Here is a 16,327-nt window from a genome sequence, read left to right on the forward strand (position 1 = left end):
TGCTTTTTCTCTTCGTCATACCACACATAGGCATGCCAGCCCATGTGTAGGTCATGACCTTCTAATTTTAAGGTTCTACTGTCTTCTAGCAAGATCCAATCCCGAATCCAGGTCATTGCTGCCGCTCTATAATATAGTTTCCACTCTGGCAAACCCAGGCCTCCTCTTTCTTTTTTATCATGTAGTAATTTTAATCTTATACGTGCTCTCTTTGCTTGCCATATAAAGCTTCTTGTTATTTTCTCCAGTTCTTCACATATTTTGTAATTTTTTAATATAGGGATTGTTTGCGCAAGAAACAAAAATCTAGGTAGGACATTCATTTTTATAGTGGCAGATCTCCCCATCAACGAGATGTGAAGATCCTGCCATTTTTTCAGGTCTTTCTTGATTTCTTCTATTAAGGGTTTGTAATTGTTCACATATAGTTGTGCATTATCCTTTGTCAAATTTATGCCTAAATATTTAACTTTATCTGTTATTTCCATCTTGGTACTGTTTTGCAGTTTATCTATCTCTTCTTTAGAGCAATTTTTTATTAGGATTTTGGTTTTCTTCAAGTTTATTTTTAATCCTGCCAGATTTCCATATTCTTGGATTTGGTACGTTAGGTGGCGTTATAGATGTGATGGGATCTTCCAGAATGAATACCAAATCGTCAGCGAAAGCCTGTAATTTATATTGTTCACCTTTTATTTTAGTGCCTCTAATATTTGGATTCTGTCTCACCATGTCGTTTAGAGATTCCAAGCAAAAGATGAAAAGTAGAGGTGAGAGCGGGCAGCCCTGTCTGGTGCCCTTCTGAATTGGGATCTTTTGTGATAATTCTCCGTTTACAACTATTTTCGCCCATTGCTCTTTGTATATGGCCAAGAACATGTTTTCAAACTTCTCTCCGCAATCCCACGTTTTTAATTTATACTTCAGAAAGGACCAATTAACGTTATCAAAGGCTTTTTCTGCATCCAGGAATATTAGTGCAAGCTGTTTGCCTGGATTATATTCATAATATTCTAGGATGTTTATAATTGTTCTAACGTTGTTCTTTATCTGCCTTTTCGGAAGGAATCCTGATTGGTCCCGATGTATTATTTGGGTCATGACTTTTTTAAATCTTGCTGCTAGGATTGAAGCAAAGATCTTATAGTCCACATTTAAGAGTGAAATGGGTCTATAGTTTTTTATATCATCTTGTTCGGAGTTTGGTTTGTTTATTAAAGATATGATTGCCTCATTCCAAGAATTTGGTGTTTTCCCAGAGATAGCTATATCGTCTATAACTTTTTTAAAAAGCGGAACTATTTCTTCTTCCAATTTTTGCAGTATTTCTGCCGGAATGCCATCTGGTCCCGGAGCTTTCTTCCTTTTTTGTTTTTTGAATGCCTCAGTTATTTCGCACATTGTAATTTTATCATTTAAGATCTGTCTTTGTTCTTCAGTAAATCTCTTCTTGTTATGGTTTGCGAAAAAGTTTTCTAATTCTTGTTGCGTGCTTGGAACCTTTTTATACAGTTCTCTGTAGAAATTTTCTACAATTGTTATAAGTTCATGGTTTTTATATTTTAACTCCTGTTTTTCGTTTTTCAGCGCTTGGATTTCTCTTTTCTCTTTTTCCTTTCTCAGCTTATATGTGAGCCAACGCGTAGGTTTATTCGCGTTTTCGAAGAAGTAAGCTTTAGCATACTCTATTTTGGTTGCTATCTGCTGTGTCAGTAGTAAATTTATTTGGTGTTGTAGCAGTTTAATTTTGATCATTATCTCACTTATTTCCCCTTTACTTTTGGCTTTTACTTCTTCCTTTTTTAGATTTTCTGTTAGCTTTTTAAAGTTTTCCCTTTTTTGTCTTTTTTTCCATATATCTTGTGAAATAAGAAGTCCACGCAAAAATGCCTTCATCGCATCCCATATCATGCCTAGAGACATGTTTTCTGTTTGGTTTATTTTTATAAACTCTCTTATATCTTGTTTGATTTTGGATAGAAATTTATTATCCCTTAATAGTCCTGCATTCAATCTCCATTTAGAAATTTTTCGGCTCTCTTGTAAGGTCATTTTGAATTTCCATCAATGGTGCACTATAGCAGAATCTTTCAATGTTGCACGCAAATTATTTTCCCTATGGGCCAGGTTCGTTTCTTATTTAAAGTGACTGGTTTGACAATATTTCTTGAAGCTTCTATCATAATGATTTTTATGGCCATGCTTATGAACAACCCTGTGCTCTGGAGCGAATTCGCAGAACACTCAAAGTAACTCACCCCCAATACTAACTCAAACTGCCAGAGTAAAGTTCTTGGGGAGCATAAAATGGTGAGGTGCTTCCTCCAGCTTCACAAAAGCAAAACAATGTCTTCCAACAGGAAGTTCCTAAGATTCTCCTGCTTAGCACCTCTTCTAATTGAACAAAGACAGCAAAATTATTTAAATAGAGGAGACAGCTGAGTGCATAGCTGCAAAACAATGAATCCTTTCAGACAGCCAAATGCAGGTTGCAGGCTTACAATGAACACAAGGCAGCACAAGGCAAGGGATTCTGGTGTTCAGCTGTCTGTAAGCGATTTCCACTTGAAAAGCACTTGAGTGCCTCCAGGCGGTTGTTCCACATTTCCAGTGCAGCTGCCCAGTCCCTGACAAATGGTTCTGTAGTGGCTCTTAAGTGGCATCTATGTACAGATAGCCAATGTCTCATGAATTACCTGTGCTCATTACAGGATAGAGGTAACAACAAGCTATCTGGCAGAGAAAGTCTACCTGATGATTTTCTTACCTGCTGGAGGTTAGGACTTTTCACTTTGTTTTTCCCTACGTGATTAAAAAAATGAAAACAAAAGCCAACCACATTTAGGGAAGTGGGCTTTAGAATCTGGAAACAGTTTAATGTGTTTGTTTCATGGCCAACCATTTTTGGGACAGACTAGGTATCTAAGAGGGCTTATCCAGATGATCAGAAGGAAGCATACTCTAAGTATTTGAAACTTTGTGGAGTGGTTACTAGGAATAGTGGATGTGTCTGAGGGGTAGAAGAAAAGTTGGTTTTTATACCCCACTTTTCTCTACCTTAAGGAATCTCAAAGAAGTTTACAATCGCCTTCCCTTTCTCTTCCTACAACAGGCACCTTGTGAGGTAGGTGGGACTGAGAGAGTTCTGAGAGAACGGTGACTGGCCCAAATTCACCCAGCAGACTGCATGAGGAGGAGTGGGGAATCAAACCTGGTTCTGTGGATTAGAGTCCGCCACTCTCTTTCTCTTTTTGTTTTTGGTATTTTTGCATTTGTGTGTATGCGCGCGTGCCTGTGCCTGGAAGTCATGGCCATCTCTGGCGACTCCTAGTGGGGCATGGAGGACGTTCAGAGAAGTGGCTTGATAGCCTGTCTGCCTCCCGGCTCTGGTATTCTTTGGAGGTCTCCCATCTCAATACTTGCCAGGGTCGGCCCTGCTTAGCTTCTGAGATCTGACGAGATCAGGCTTGCCTGGGCTAAACAGGTCAGGGAGAGTCCACCACTCTTAACCACTACACCACACTGGCTAGGATGGGAGATAATCAGTAAAGAGACACAGACCTGTTGAGAAGGCAGAAGACAGGTTTGTGAATTTTAAAAATGGTTCTAAATAACTAAGGGTTGTTTGTTTCACCAATGGAATGGAAAAGTGCACAACCCCAAAATGGCTACTCTTGGCACATTTAGAAGACAGGTCGATTACCTGAACATTCCTCATGCTTCAGAGTTAACTGAAGAAAGTTCTCAGTTCTGTTAACATAGAAAAAATGGTAGGTTACCGGTGGAGGGGGTTGGACCTGTGAGGTCACAGGCACCATCCAATAGGTGCCCAGCAAACTTGTATAGCTACATTCTAGATGGCACACACAGTAACTGAAAGTGCCGATCTAAGGGAAGAAGTAGCTTAATGAAGAACAAGATTCATTATATATTCATAATATGGGGTGGGGGGAGTTATCATCGAAAGCAGTTGGCTCCTGGAGTAATGAGCTACCCTAGGTCCATTTATACAAACATTTAAAATTCTTTCTAAAAGTTGTGTAGCTACTTAGTCATGCCTACAAACAACAAGGGAACAAGGAAGACTCCATAGAAAATTTAAACCTTGTAGGTAAAGAGGTAAGCTTTTTTCCTGTTTTAAATGCAAATAAGGTTTATCTTAACTACTGTTACCCTTTCTTCTCGTTCTTAGCTTGTTGGAAATGAGATTATAAACTCCTCAGAGAAAGGGCCAGTTATATATAATCCCCCCCCCCCCAATGCACTGCTAAATAAAGGGCACTAGGCCCCCAAAGCTATGGCTGGGACTAGGTCTCTTTCTCAAGTCACAAACAGGTTGTTTTCAGAGAGTTAGTTTGATAAAATGGAGGCCATTTTTAGTGCAAAAATGGTACAAGAGAATGTATTTAGCACCTCTTCTACCTTTCACAACTTTTCTGTTTTAGTGTAGCCTCCGCGGCAGCATTTAATCAGACAAAAAAGCCAGGAATAAGCTATGTGCAAGTCAGTATTGCACCTAGCTGGGCCCTTTGCAAAGGACTCTGCCACATTTAAAGGTTGACAGAAGATACAGCACTACATAGAGATACTGATGCAAACAGTCATATTTTTATAACACTCCACCTTTTATTCTACAAAACAGATTCCAGACCATTATGGTTTCAGATTGGAGAGGAATCTGAAATCATAATGAAAAACATATGAAAAGATTAGAGGGAAAAAGAGGAAAATTAAAGTAAAACCACTGTTTATCCCTACACCCATCCTATCAAGGTTTTCAAGAACTGCATTAAGTTTTGGCTCATCTGAAGGTAACAAAGCAAGAATATCAGATGATATGAGAGAAGTGGGGGAAATCCTGCTAATATTAGCAGGTAACAACTGGGCTGAATTTGTTTTTCCTTTGCTTGCAAGTACTTAGTGTTTCTGGTAGGGAAGGGTAAAATCCTGCTAGCAGCAAAGATATGAAGGCCCAATGAAACACTGGAAAATTTCTCATGAAAGAACCCAATTTTTCTTGCCTACCCCCCATTTTTCCTCTTAAAAACTGGGAAATTTTGAGAAGCACTGAAAAAAATTCCTAAGGAATAGCGTTTTTTCCACCTTTGGAATGAGTGAGATGCTTTTTAAAGACAAGGTTCTACTCACTCAAAATGTACAGCATGAACAATTTTAAGAAAACCTATAGCATATACAAATATAGGCAGTTATGCCCTGCAAATCCTAAATATAGTCTCAGTGAACAAACATTTCTACGCAAACATAGGCCCTGTCCACACGAGAGGTTTTGGGCCGGGAGAGGGACGGATCGGGGCCGCAGCAAACGGGCGCGATCCCACAGCAACATCTGGGAATCGTGCTGCACCCGTGCTGCACCCGTTCCCAATCCGCCCCTCCCAGCCAAACCCCGCAGCAAAAAAGAACCACCTACCTAGGTGGTTCTTTCCGAAAGGCCGCATCACTGCCAGCCGTGGGATCGCCGGCGCGTCTTTCCGCCGGCGCATCCCTGGCCCCAGGGGATCCCGCCGTGGCGTCTCTTTTTTGGTGCGGCTTTTAAAAGCCGCACTTTGGCCAGTGTTTTCCCTGCCGTGTGGCAGGGACCATAGTTACTCAGACTGGTCAGTAAGCACAAAATCCCCTCTATCTTCCTATGTGCTATGTGCACAAAAATGACATGCAAATAATATTAAGAACTAAAACATGAAAATTAGTTCCAGCTACCACACCCATGACTTATTTCTGATACTATTTTAAAAAGGGGTTTTATTGTGGTTTTATGGTCTGAGGTCTGTTTTATGAACACGTTATGCTCCTTTTATGTTCCTGGCTTATTCTTAATGGCTCCCCCCAGGCTCCCCCCCCCCACAAATATTGATCATTTATGATGATTTTATTTATATGCCTCCTTGAGGAGGGCTCTGTGAAGGTAGCATAAAAAAGAACTCCTAAGCAAATAAAGTATTGCTCTCAGCTCAGGACAAGTTTCTCCATCCTTCTTGCAAGAAGGACATTAAGTGAGCATGAGATAACCAGAGCTCCATTTCTATAAGCAACATTGTGTTTTTGAGTTGATTCCTCTGTGTGTGTAAAGTGCCGCCAAGTCACAGCTGACTTATGGCGACCCCCCTCATGGGGTTTCCAAGGCAAGAGACGAGCAGAGGTGGTCTGCCATTGCCTGCCTCTGCATCGCGAACCTGGACTTCCTTGGTGGCCTCCCGTCCAAGTCCTAACCAGGGCCAAGCCTCATTAGATTCCGAGATCTGACAAGATCGGACTAGCCTAGGCCATCCAGTTGACTGTTACATATTGAAACACAAATTTTTTTTTGTAGAATTGCTACTATATATAAGGAATCAAAATAATAATAGCTTTCTTGGTGGTTTTCAAAAAGGAAGCAATAAGAAAATGGTAGGATCATGTCACTAGTATTAAACAAAGGGGTTTGAAATAAACACTTACTATTAATGCTTATATAATGATTTCCTATATTTTAAAAGTGCCTCATATACATTATCTCAATAATCCTGAGAACAATGTTGCATGGAATGACAGCACTGACATCACGAGGGGCTTGCCTAAGCCATCCCTAAGAGGTTCATGGCCAACATAAAATTTGAAACAGATGTCCCTTTCTAACTTGTGCTGCATTCCAGCCATTCTCATAATACTGTTCTAAAATACTTAAACGGTAGCCTATGACATGGGGAATTTTAATGCATGAAGATTATGAAAACTGAAAAACATTTTGCACAGTAAAAGCACTCTTTTGCTCGTAGAGATCTGTTATAAATAGCAACTAGGCTCTACTGATGCAAAATATGTTTTCACGTTTCCTAGTACTGTTTACCAGCACAGATTAAACAGGGAACAGATGAAAGAGCTGCTCATCCCCACTGTGTCCTCAGCAAAAAGCATGCACAGAGTCAAACTCCCAAGGCTTTGCTTTTGCTCAATTAGTGTGTGGGAGGAAGGCATCGTGCTTGCAAGAGCACATCTGTACTAAAACAGCTCAACCTCCTTCTGTAGAGGAGCTATTTTTGGTTGAGATGTTTCCACTCTGTACAACAAGCCTCGGTTTCTTCCTGTAGGTCACCTCCCTGCAGGAAAAAAAAGTCTGAACTTGGATATCTAACTGAACTGTTCAAAAGATATAAAAAGTAACAGAAAGCCCAAGGCTTTGATTCTGCAGGGCTGCTGTATTTCCATGAGGCAGGTGAAGGCAGCAAAGCGCTGAACTGAGCAGTCTGTTTCTGCTCAACACCTGCATGTACACATTTCCCCCCCCCCCCAGTGGAGGCCTGAATGTGCCATATGTATTCATGAGTGCAAACATTTACTCAGTCCTTTTGAGCTATCAGGAACACTTCCTTGAATAAGCAAGGACATAGTGATGTCTGTAAGGCTAGCTTCAGTGTACTTCTCCATGGAAAACTGGACAGTGTTGTCCTGGTAGAAGATGTAGCAGAAGAAAAATAAAGGACTGAAGAAGGCAGAGTTAAAATATCGTCTATGGCAAATGTGGGTTGAAATGGGACATGTTTTTGGTGAAATAGAATGCTCTCCTCCCCATCAGTCATATGATCTGTGGCTATCTGTAAACTTTGCAGCCACTTACCAGCCTCTCTACCATTACTGATCATCACTAATTTGTTCTTCCCTATGCTATACTGCAGTGGCTTGCAGCAGAGTGTCAGAAGATATGGACAGTCACCATGTTGCCTCTACCCTGCAGGGAATCTTCCCAACTCCTAATCCTGCACAACAGGCTACGGCATAATACTGCCTAGGAAAATGGGCAATACCCAAGATAAAAGTTTGTTAAATAAAAACAAAATCTTCTGGCACCATGCTGCAACTGAATGACCCTCCTTATCTTACTTTTACCGTACAGTCCTAGAAGACCCTCAGGAACAGCATAAGGGGAAGAATTGGAGGTCAGTAGTGGGACCTCCCCTTCCATCAGTAGAACTAACTGGCCTGATTCAACCTCCCCCCCTTTCATTGGAAGCAACTGACCCATATTCCTTGGCACATATTGAATTGCTCTCTCTACTAAAATCAGTGGGAAAGCCTAAGAATGCAAAGAGCTCTAGGTGTGCACAGGGATGGACACAGCCTGGACTGAGAAGCACAAGAATACTAGAACCCTTTCAGCTGCCTGGCTGTAGCCTAATAAAGGAAAGTTGTGTAGTAAAAAGTCCTGTTGTGCAGAAGGACAACTCAGTGAACATAACAAGATCAAGAGAATTAAAGTTTATGGTGTGTGTGAATACCTTTTCGATGAAGCTGAAGTGATCCTAGTAGGCATATGGATTTTAGCATCTCTGTTGTATACATTTCTAAGCAGCACTGCAACTGGATATATAGTCTACAGATTTCAGGATGAATCTCACCATCTTCTGGGCTGCAGCAATAATAAAACAAACAAACAAAAAACCCTGAAAATGTTATCATAGGCAACCGTGGTTCCAATTCCAGTGGACTAGCCTTGTTAGGCTGTTGCAGCAAATACAAAAAGAGGTCTTGTGGTTCATTAAAGACTTATTTGTACCATGAGTTTTCACAGGCAAGAGTAAACAATGATTTCCTTTGTGTGTACAACTGATGTATCTCATTGAAAGTGAAATAAAATGGGTTGGATCCAACAGTGCCCTTGTGCTACTGGAAGGTACTTTGCTCACACAAGGCAAGAATCCACAATCTTTGTGGATTTCCCACTTAAGTTGCAATTCCCTCTAATGCTTCCCATGCCATTACCAAAGATTCCCCAACTCTCAGATGCAGCTTTTCAGATGGCATTTGGGGGGGGGGGGGGAGCTGTTGCAGAAAACAGGCAGCAGTGGGAAATAAGTTTTTCCAGGAGTGGCGTTCCACTCAGAGTTCTGTAGATCCAATGATTTATTTTGGAACACCGGTGTACAGAATGTGCGATTCTATAGATCTTTCTGAAAGTAACTATTTTAACTACAAAGAGCTAGAAATTCTGTTATTCTGTTTCCCTCGATATGGGTGATAAGACAAGGCAAAGACAAGCAGCTCACATAATAAACTCACGCTCCCATTGCAAACATGTCCAAAGGTGGATTAAAAAGGGAAACACACGGGCCTATATATGTGAGCACCCACAAAGAGAGGGCAAGAATAAACCAAACCAAACCAAGCAAAAACCTCCAAAGGAAATTTAGAAAACTAATTAAGGGCCAAAAGTTAAAAACATCAATAGGTATAGACAAAAGTACATGTGTTTATTTCGGAAGCATATAAAAACCTTGTAGGGGCACAAATGAAGCCTCATAAAATAAAGTGACAAATGCACAAAAGAGAACAATATATGACCTGATGTGTTTCGGCCCAAAAGAGGCTTCTTCAAGAGGTCAAATAGTACAGAATACGACATGCAACAAAGTCCCTGTTATGTGAGGCCTTATGGAAAACCCTGAACTTTTTGTCTGTGAAAACACAAATTTTAAAAACGTTTGTTTCCATGATGATATTTTTGGGGGATATATACCACTTGCATCCACAACCCATTACCAATGATATACTTTAGTCACAAGCAGCTAGTTCTGTGTACAATTAATACGACATAATGTGTATATGATGACACTACACTATACAAGAGATAAATTTTTAACACTTATATCTGCATTTGCTGATACAGCCACTTTATACCGTGGCTGTGTAACGACTGTTACCAAGTCTGAATAATAAATCTTTTTGTTTGCTACAACACTCTCAGTTTCTGTTTTCAGCTTTTATTTTTGCCTGCTTCTCAAATGTCAATATGAGTGCTTAGGATGCAGCATTAGCAATTGCCTTATTTCGGCAAGTTAATAGAGAGGGCGGTGGCGATACAGTTGCAGAGCTTTCTGGATGACACTTCCATTGTAGATCCTTTCCAGTCCGGTTTTCACTCGGGCCATGGGACGGAGACAGTACTGGTCGCTCTCACGGATGACCTCCGGAGACATCTGGATCAGGGCAGGACGGCAGTGCTGCTGTTGTTAGACCTGTTGGCGGCGTTCGACACGGTTGACCATCAGCTGCTTGTCCACCGCCTTGCCGACATGGGAATTCAGGGGCTTGCCTTGCAATGGCTTGTCTCCATTCTCCAAGGTCGGGGACAAAGGGTGGCCATTGGGGAGCAGCAGTTCCGAAGGCACCCACTAGTGTGCAGTGTGCCCCAAGGGGCTGTGCTCTCCCCGATGTTATTTAACATCTATATGCGCCCCCTTGCCCAGATTGCCCGGAGGCATGGGCTGGGTTGTCACCAATATGCGGATGACACCCAACTCTATCTGATGTTGGGCAGTCAGTCTGACTCTACCCCTGAAGATCTGGACCGGGCGTTGCAGGACGTGGCTGGATGGCTTAGACTGAGTCGATTGAAATTGAATCCGACGAAGACGGAGGTCCTGTGCCTGAATCAGAGCAGTACGGGGGTAGGGATCCCACTCCCAGCCTTCGGTAGGGCGCCGCTGGTGCCAGCTCTGAGGGTCAGGAGTCTGGGAGTGCTTCCTTAACAATGGAGGCCCAGGTAGCAGTCGCTGCCAAGGCAGCCTTTTACTATCTTCTGCTAATTAGGCAGTTGGTTCCCTTCCTCGAATGCAATGATCTGGCTGCAGTGATCCATGCTATAGTCACCTCGAGGGTGGACTACTGCAATGCTCTCTACATGGGGCTGCCCTTGGTGCAACTCTGGAAGCTGCAGCTGGTGCAGAATGCGGTGGCCAGGCTGTTGATGGGTCTCCCCAGGAGGGAGCACATCCAGCCTGTGCTTAAGACTCTGCACTGGCTCCCAATAGCATTCCGGATTCGTTTCAAGGTGCTGGTTTTGACCTTTAAAGCCCTTTATGGTCAGGGACCGGCCTACCTGAGGGACCGCCTGTCCCCGTATGTTCCCCAGAGAGCACTGCGATCAGGATCCCAAAACCGCCTGGACCTCCGTGGCCCAAAGGAAGTTAGGCTGATGGCAACCAGGACGAGGGCTTTTTCGTTTGTAGCTCCGTCCTATTGGAACGAGCTTCCTGCCGAGATCAGGGCCCTGCGGGACTTGTCACAGTTCCGCAGGGGTGTGAAAACAGAACTTTTTAGGCAGGCGTTCCGCCAGGAGCGACGTCCTACCAGCAGCGCCCTGTGTGAACTCCGATCCAACACGACCTAGCGCGGTGGCACCGCTGAATGTGTCCCTAAACTGCACTTTATTTTTATCGCCATCGAATGAATGTTTTATACTGACTTGTCTGTTTTTAAATGATGTATTTTATTCTATTACTGTAAAATGTATACTGCTTATCAGTTTTTGGAAGCCACCCTGAGCCCACCTGGCGGGGAGGGCGGGGAAATAAATGAAATAAATAAATAAATAAATAAAATAAACAAATTAGCAATGCAGCTCTCTCTGTCTCTTCCTGGTATCAGGTGTATTTGCAGGGGGGGTTTTGGGAAAAAAGTGGCAGGCACTTAAATTTAATATGATAATAGGCTAGCATATCTTAATGATTTATTCTTAAAGCAGGACAGTAATTTTTTTAGAAATACCACCATTTGTTCTGCCCACTCCATGGCTGTAAATATTCCAGAAAAGTTACATATCTAATGGCCAAACACTTTAATTACTCCTTAGGGAGATTCAGGAAACAGAATGCCCATGGAAAAACTGTCTCACGTCCATCATAGGATGCTGTCTTTCTCCTCCCTTCTCCCCTTGTTTCATCTGGAAGAGGAAACAGTGTATAGAACTTGTAAAACTCTGGAAGGCTGGTTCAGTGGGGCGGGGGTCATATTTATGAGCCTTCATTAAAGAAGAATTAAATGCGTATGTAAAAAGAATAGAATTTCAGACAGCCTGAAGTCCCACCACAGACCAGGTCACACCAAGAGCTAAAGAAGAGATCACTTAGCAGAGCCACGGTGTGGCTGTTACAGGATATGAAGTAGCATTTGGACAAAGCTGGATCATTTCAATAATTAGCCCTCATGGCCACAAATATAGTCACTCATCATTTTTTAAAATCATTGTTGGGTTAAAGCTCTGTGATTTTTTTTTTTTAGGGACACAGTGCTACTTACGCTGAAATACAATTAGATTCTTGGCTACCTCCAGGGAACGAGAGCAACTAACTTGATAAATGATTTGCAACAATTGTATATCCCAGTGCTTACATTATGAGATTAAAATGATTTTTTATCCCAATCAAAATGGAAATAGTTTGAGGCCAACAGCAAATGATGCTCACTTAACCTACATGAGGGTCAAGTTACTCAACCACTTTGGGCCCTTATTTTAAATTGCTGCAAGCACATTTTATTGTGTAGCTAACAACGTGTGCATTGAACCAAGGCAAGCAAAATTTGCTGACTTGCCCAAATATTCTATGTGAATTTTCTCACAATTGCAAGGAAACAGGGGTAAGGTAAATGAATCTGTGGAGTGAATTAAACAAAGAAGGTGCACCATTGGCAATTGGAAGTCCTTACTGGAACTTCTCAAACTTTTAACGTACTGGAAAGGTTAGCTTCCACTTTAACAGAGCAACACATTCTTCATTCCAAGTGAAATCTTTCTGGACATACACAACACCACAACTTTTGATTTGAACAAAAACTTCATCCTATAAAGATGCTTATGAAAATTGTTCCAGTATTTCTAGTAGTATAACATTAACTGGATGTCAATTAAATATCAACTCTACTCTTTGCTAAATAGCAAGGTATAACTGTACCCATCCTCCTTGCTTAACACTCACATCAGTTATTAGCATGAAGAAATAAATTTTTGAGAACTGATTTTCAACTGCAGCTGTACTATATAAGATGATACGAATCACAATATTTTAACAGAAACAACAGGGGAAGATCACCAATTCACAGCTATTTTGAGAAAAATTATGAAGCAGGACAGAGATCTGTTGGCTGCCATCCTGAAAGCTGGACGGCATGCGTGGTATGCAGCTTTGTACACACAGCCACTTCCCCATTCTTGTTAATGATGTGGGAAATTCTCTGTGTGAACCATGGGAAAATAACCATATGTGCACATTTTACTCTGGACTGCAGCCATGTTGATAAAAAACGTTGTTTACATAATTTTTTGGTCAGGGCACTTCATGCTATGAGTATGATTCAGAAGTTTCTATTCCTTCTGATTCCAACAGGAGAAAATTAACTTTCACCCTGAAATTAATACTTACCAATCTAGCTTGCTTTATAAACTAGAAAACGGGCTTTACCAGTTAAGAATAGGAATTTTAGCTAGTTTGAAATTATACTGAGAAGAAGAAGAAGAGATTGGATTTATACCCTGCCCTTCACTTGGGGTTTCAGGGCGGCTTACAAACTCCTTTCCCTTCCTCTCCCCACAACAGACACCCTGTGAGGTAGGTGTGGCTGAGAGAGCTCTGAGAGAACAGCTCTTTCAAAAACGGCTCTGACAGAACTATGGCTTGCCCAAGGTCATCCAGCAGCTGCAAGTGGAGGAGTGGGGAATCAAACCCGGTTCTCCCAGATTAGAGTCCGTGCACTTAACCGGCTCACCACTACACTACAAATTGGCTCACAGATACTGCTATCATCATTCAGAACAGGAATTTTCAAAAGACAGAAAAGAAAGAAAACTTAAATCTCTCACAGAAAACAATGAGTTGTAGAAGTGTTTAAGCCCCATACAAAAGTCCAGCTCCCTGTCATAAGAAGTGCTCACAATGCCTGGGTGGGGAAGGGGAAGTTGCACCCCAGGTGGGCTCTCCCAAATCTGACAGTGGCCTCACCCCATTTGGCTGACATTGTGGCTTTGGGATGAAGGGGGCGGGAGAGACAGCCAAGTGGAGCAGAGTGGAAACCTCTGCTCTTTGGCCCACCCTGGGGCCTTGAAAAGGAGACAGCTGAAGGTGAGACGAGTAGCACCAACTGGAAGGACTCCCTTGGAGAGGAAATCTTTCCGAGATTTTAAAACAGGTACTAGGCCAGCGTGGACAAAATCTATACAAGATTCAAGGGTGTCATGAATTAGGTTATCTTCATGGTGAATTCACAATTTATATCAGCATTTGGGGAAAAACCACTAAAGTTACTAACCCACAGAACTTTTTACTAGCCCACAGGCCAAGTGAAACACTGTTTACAGATGTAGAAGAATGAGGTGGATATAAGATAGAAGAGTTCAGAGATGCTAGAATGATCTGTAGCAGTAGCTCTGGGCACACAACCTTTCTGCACATTCCATCAATGTGCAGAGAAGGACAGCAGGCACAAGCCTCAACTGCTCTGTCCACACAACTGCCAGGTTGTCTGCCCAGTGCGAATGCATGGAGGCAGGGGTCGTTTCGTAGAAAAAGAGCTAGGGGAACTCATTAGCATAACTCATTAGCATATGCCACACACCCTGACATTAGGGGCCCGGCAGTGGACCTGCAAGGCCGGCGGGAGTGCGAGGAAGCTCCGCCAAGGCCCTCCCTGGCCCCAGGCAGACAGGGGTGGGGAGAGGCGGGGAGGAAGCAACTTACCCTCCCTCTTCTCCTGCCTCCTCCTGGCTGAATGAGGGCCAGAAGCGGGGCAGCTGGAAGCAGGGGGCGGGGCTTCGTCGTGTGCCCCGCCCCCCACACCTCACCCGGGGGAACTGCGATCCCCCCCGAATCGACCTCTGCATGGAGGATGTGTCCATGGAGGAAGGGTCCATTCCTCCTTATGATTACAGATGTCTGAAAAGCAGCATCTCCAAGAACAGTGAGGAAGCAAACATGGGCACTTCCTCTGTGCTTATTATCTACACAGATAATGGCCTTTAATCAGTCAAATATAGTTCTGCCAAATGCAATAAACCATAGTTCCAGGTGACATGCAATCTGCATGTGAAGACATTCTTACAGGGCTCGCCAGATCAGTCTTTTGGTATCATGGATTTCTCAGAAAAAAATCATAGGCACAAAGGAATGGACTCTTCATAAACTGGGGGGTTTTGGTCACAACAAACCAAAGTTAACAAGCCAGGTACAAACTATAGTTTAGAATCTCAGATTAGCACCCACCAGGTGGCTAGGTAGTTTACATTCAGACATTACACTAAACCACAGTTTAATCAAACCACTTTTTCATGACATTTGAATGCAACACTACTGGTAACCGCTCCAGGCAAAATACAAGCTTTCTATTTACCCTAGTACACAGACTACACCTGCTGTCCCTGCAGTAGGTTAAGTGGTGCTCTGTCCCTTAGAGCTCACACTACCTCTTGCTGAAGTCAGTATAATGTTCTTATTAACTATGATGGACTTGCAATCTAGTCCAGCACCTGATCCTAGCATATGATACTAAAGCAACAAGAACTTCATCCATTAGCACCATTTGCAGTAACTTTCAGAATGAAAATCATATGCTACTGTCTTTAAGCATGTAAGTGCTGCTGGGAAATGTTTCATTAAAGACTGTTCCTTTTATCAATTTCTTCTTAAGAACTGCTAACATACTGTATTCAGGGGCTCTTTCTCTAAGGTTGTGGTTGCTATGGAAACTATGCTTTCAATGAACAGTGTGATCTCACTTTTTCTTCCGGTCACCACAGAGGTAATGAAGAATGGATAGGGCAATTTGTTAATAAAACGTTTATTTATTACGTTACCTATTTCTGAGAAGGATAAGCAGATTCCTCTACAAAACTGTGTTGATTTTCCTTTGGCCATACAAATAGAAAATTAGGCATGACCGATTAGAAATAACAACTGAAATGAAATTCTTTCCTCAGGAAATCAGTTCCAAGGTGAGGAAACTCTGATGCAATGCTGTCTGCCAACCTGTCCCTTCACTTGAATTCATCACATTTTTATCTGACAGCTCAGCAGGGCATACATGATTCTCCTTTCCTTCATTTTATCTTTGCAACAGCCATTTGAGATAATTTAAAGTGATAGATAATGACTGCTCTGCTTTGTGGCAGAGTGGAGACTTGAACCCAGGCCTCCTCCAGTCCTTGTTCAATTGGTTTCCACTCCTCCCCCACCCGCCCACCTTGCTACTGCCTCTGTGGTTCACAGTGGCAGGGTGCTAGTGTCTCCTGCTCCTCTCCCACCCACATGACCATCGCCTCCACAGCTCCCATGGTGGGAGCAGTTTGGTGTAGTGGTTAAGTGCTCTGGGAGAACGGGGTTTGATTCCCCACTCCTCCACTAGCACCTGCTGATGTGAATTTGGGTCAGTCACAAGCTCTGGCACAGCTGTCCTTGAAAAAGAGCAGTTTGTGTCAGAGCTCTCTCGGCCCCATCCACCTCACAGGGTGTCTGTTGTGGGGAGGGGAAGGGAAAGGAGTTTGTAAGCCAGTCTGAGACTCCAAGTG

At 42.6% G+C, this 16,327-nt stretch overlaps 1 protein-coding gene across 1 annotated transcript in view; it reads right to left on the reverse strand.

Annotated features, from left to right (window-relative positions):
- RGS7BP (regulator of G-protein signaling 7 binding protein) overlaps positions 1–16,327 on the reverse strand; it is a 77,340-nt gene that overhangs the window by 8,171 nt on the left and 52,842 nt on the right. The window contains exon 3 of the mRNA XM_015410219.1: positions 8,274–8,404. Within this exon, the coding sequence (XP_015265705.1) occupies positions 8,274–8,404 (131 nt within the window). The remainder of the gene's footprint in view (positions 1–8,273; positions 8,405–16,327) is intronic.

Source organism: Gekko japonicus, unplaced genomic scaffold (assembly GCF_001447785.1).
Source record: "Gekko japonicus isolate JY-2015 unplaced genomic scaffold, Gekko_japonicus_V1.1 scaffold179, whole genome shotgun sequence".
In the NCBI taxonomy this organism is placed as follows: Eukaryota; Metazoa; Chordata; class Lepidosauria; order Squamata; family Gekkonidae; genus Gekko; species Gekko japonicus.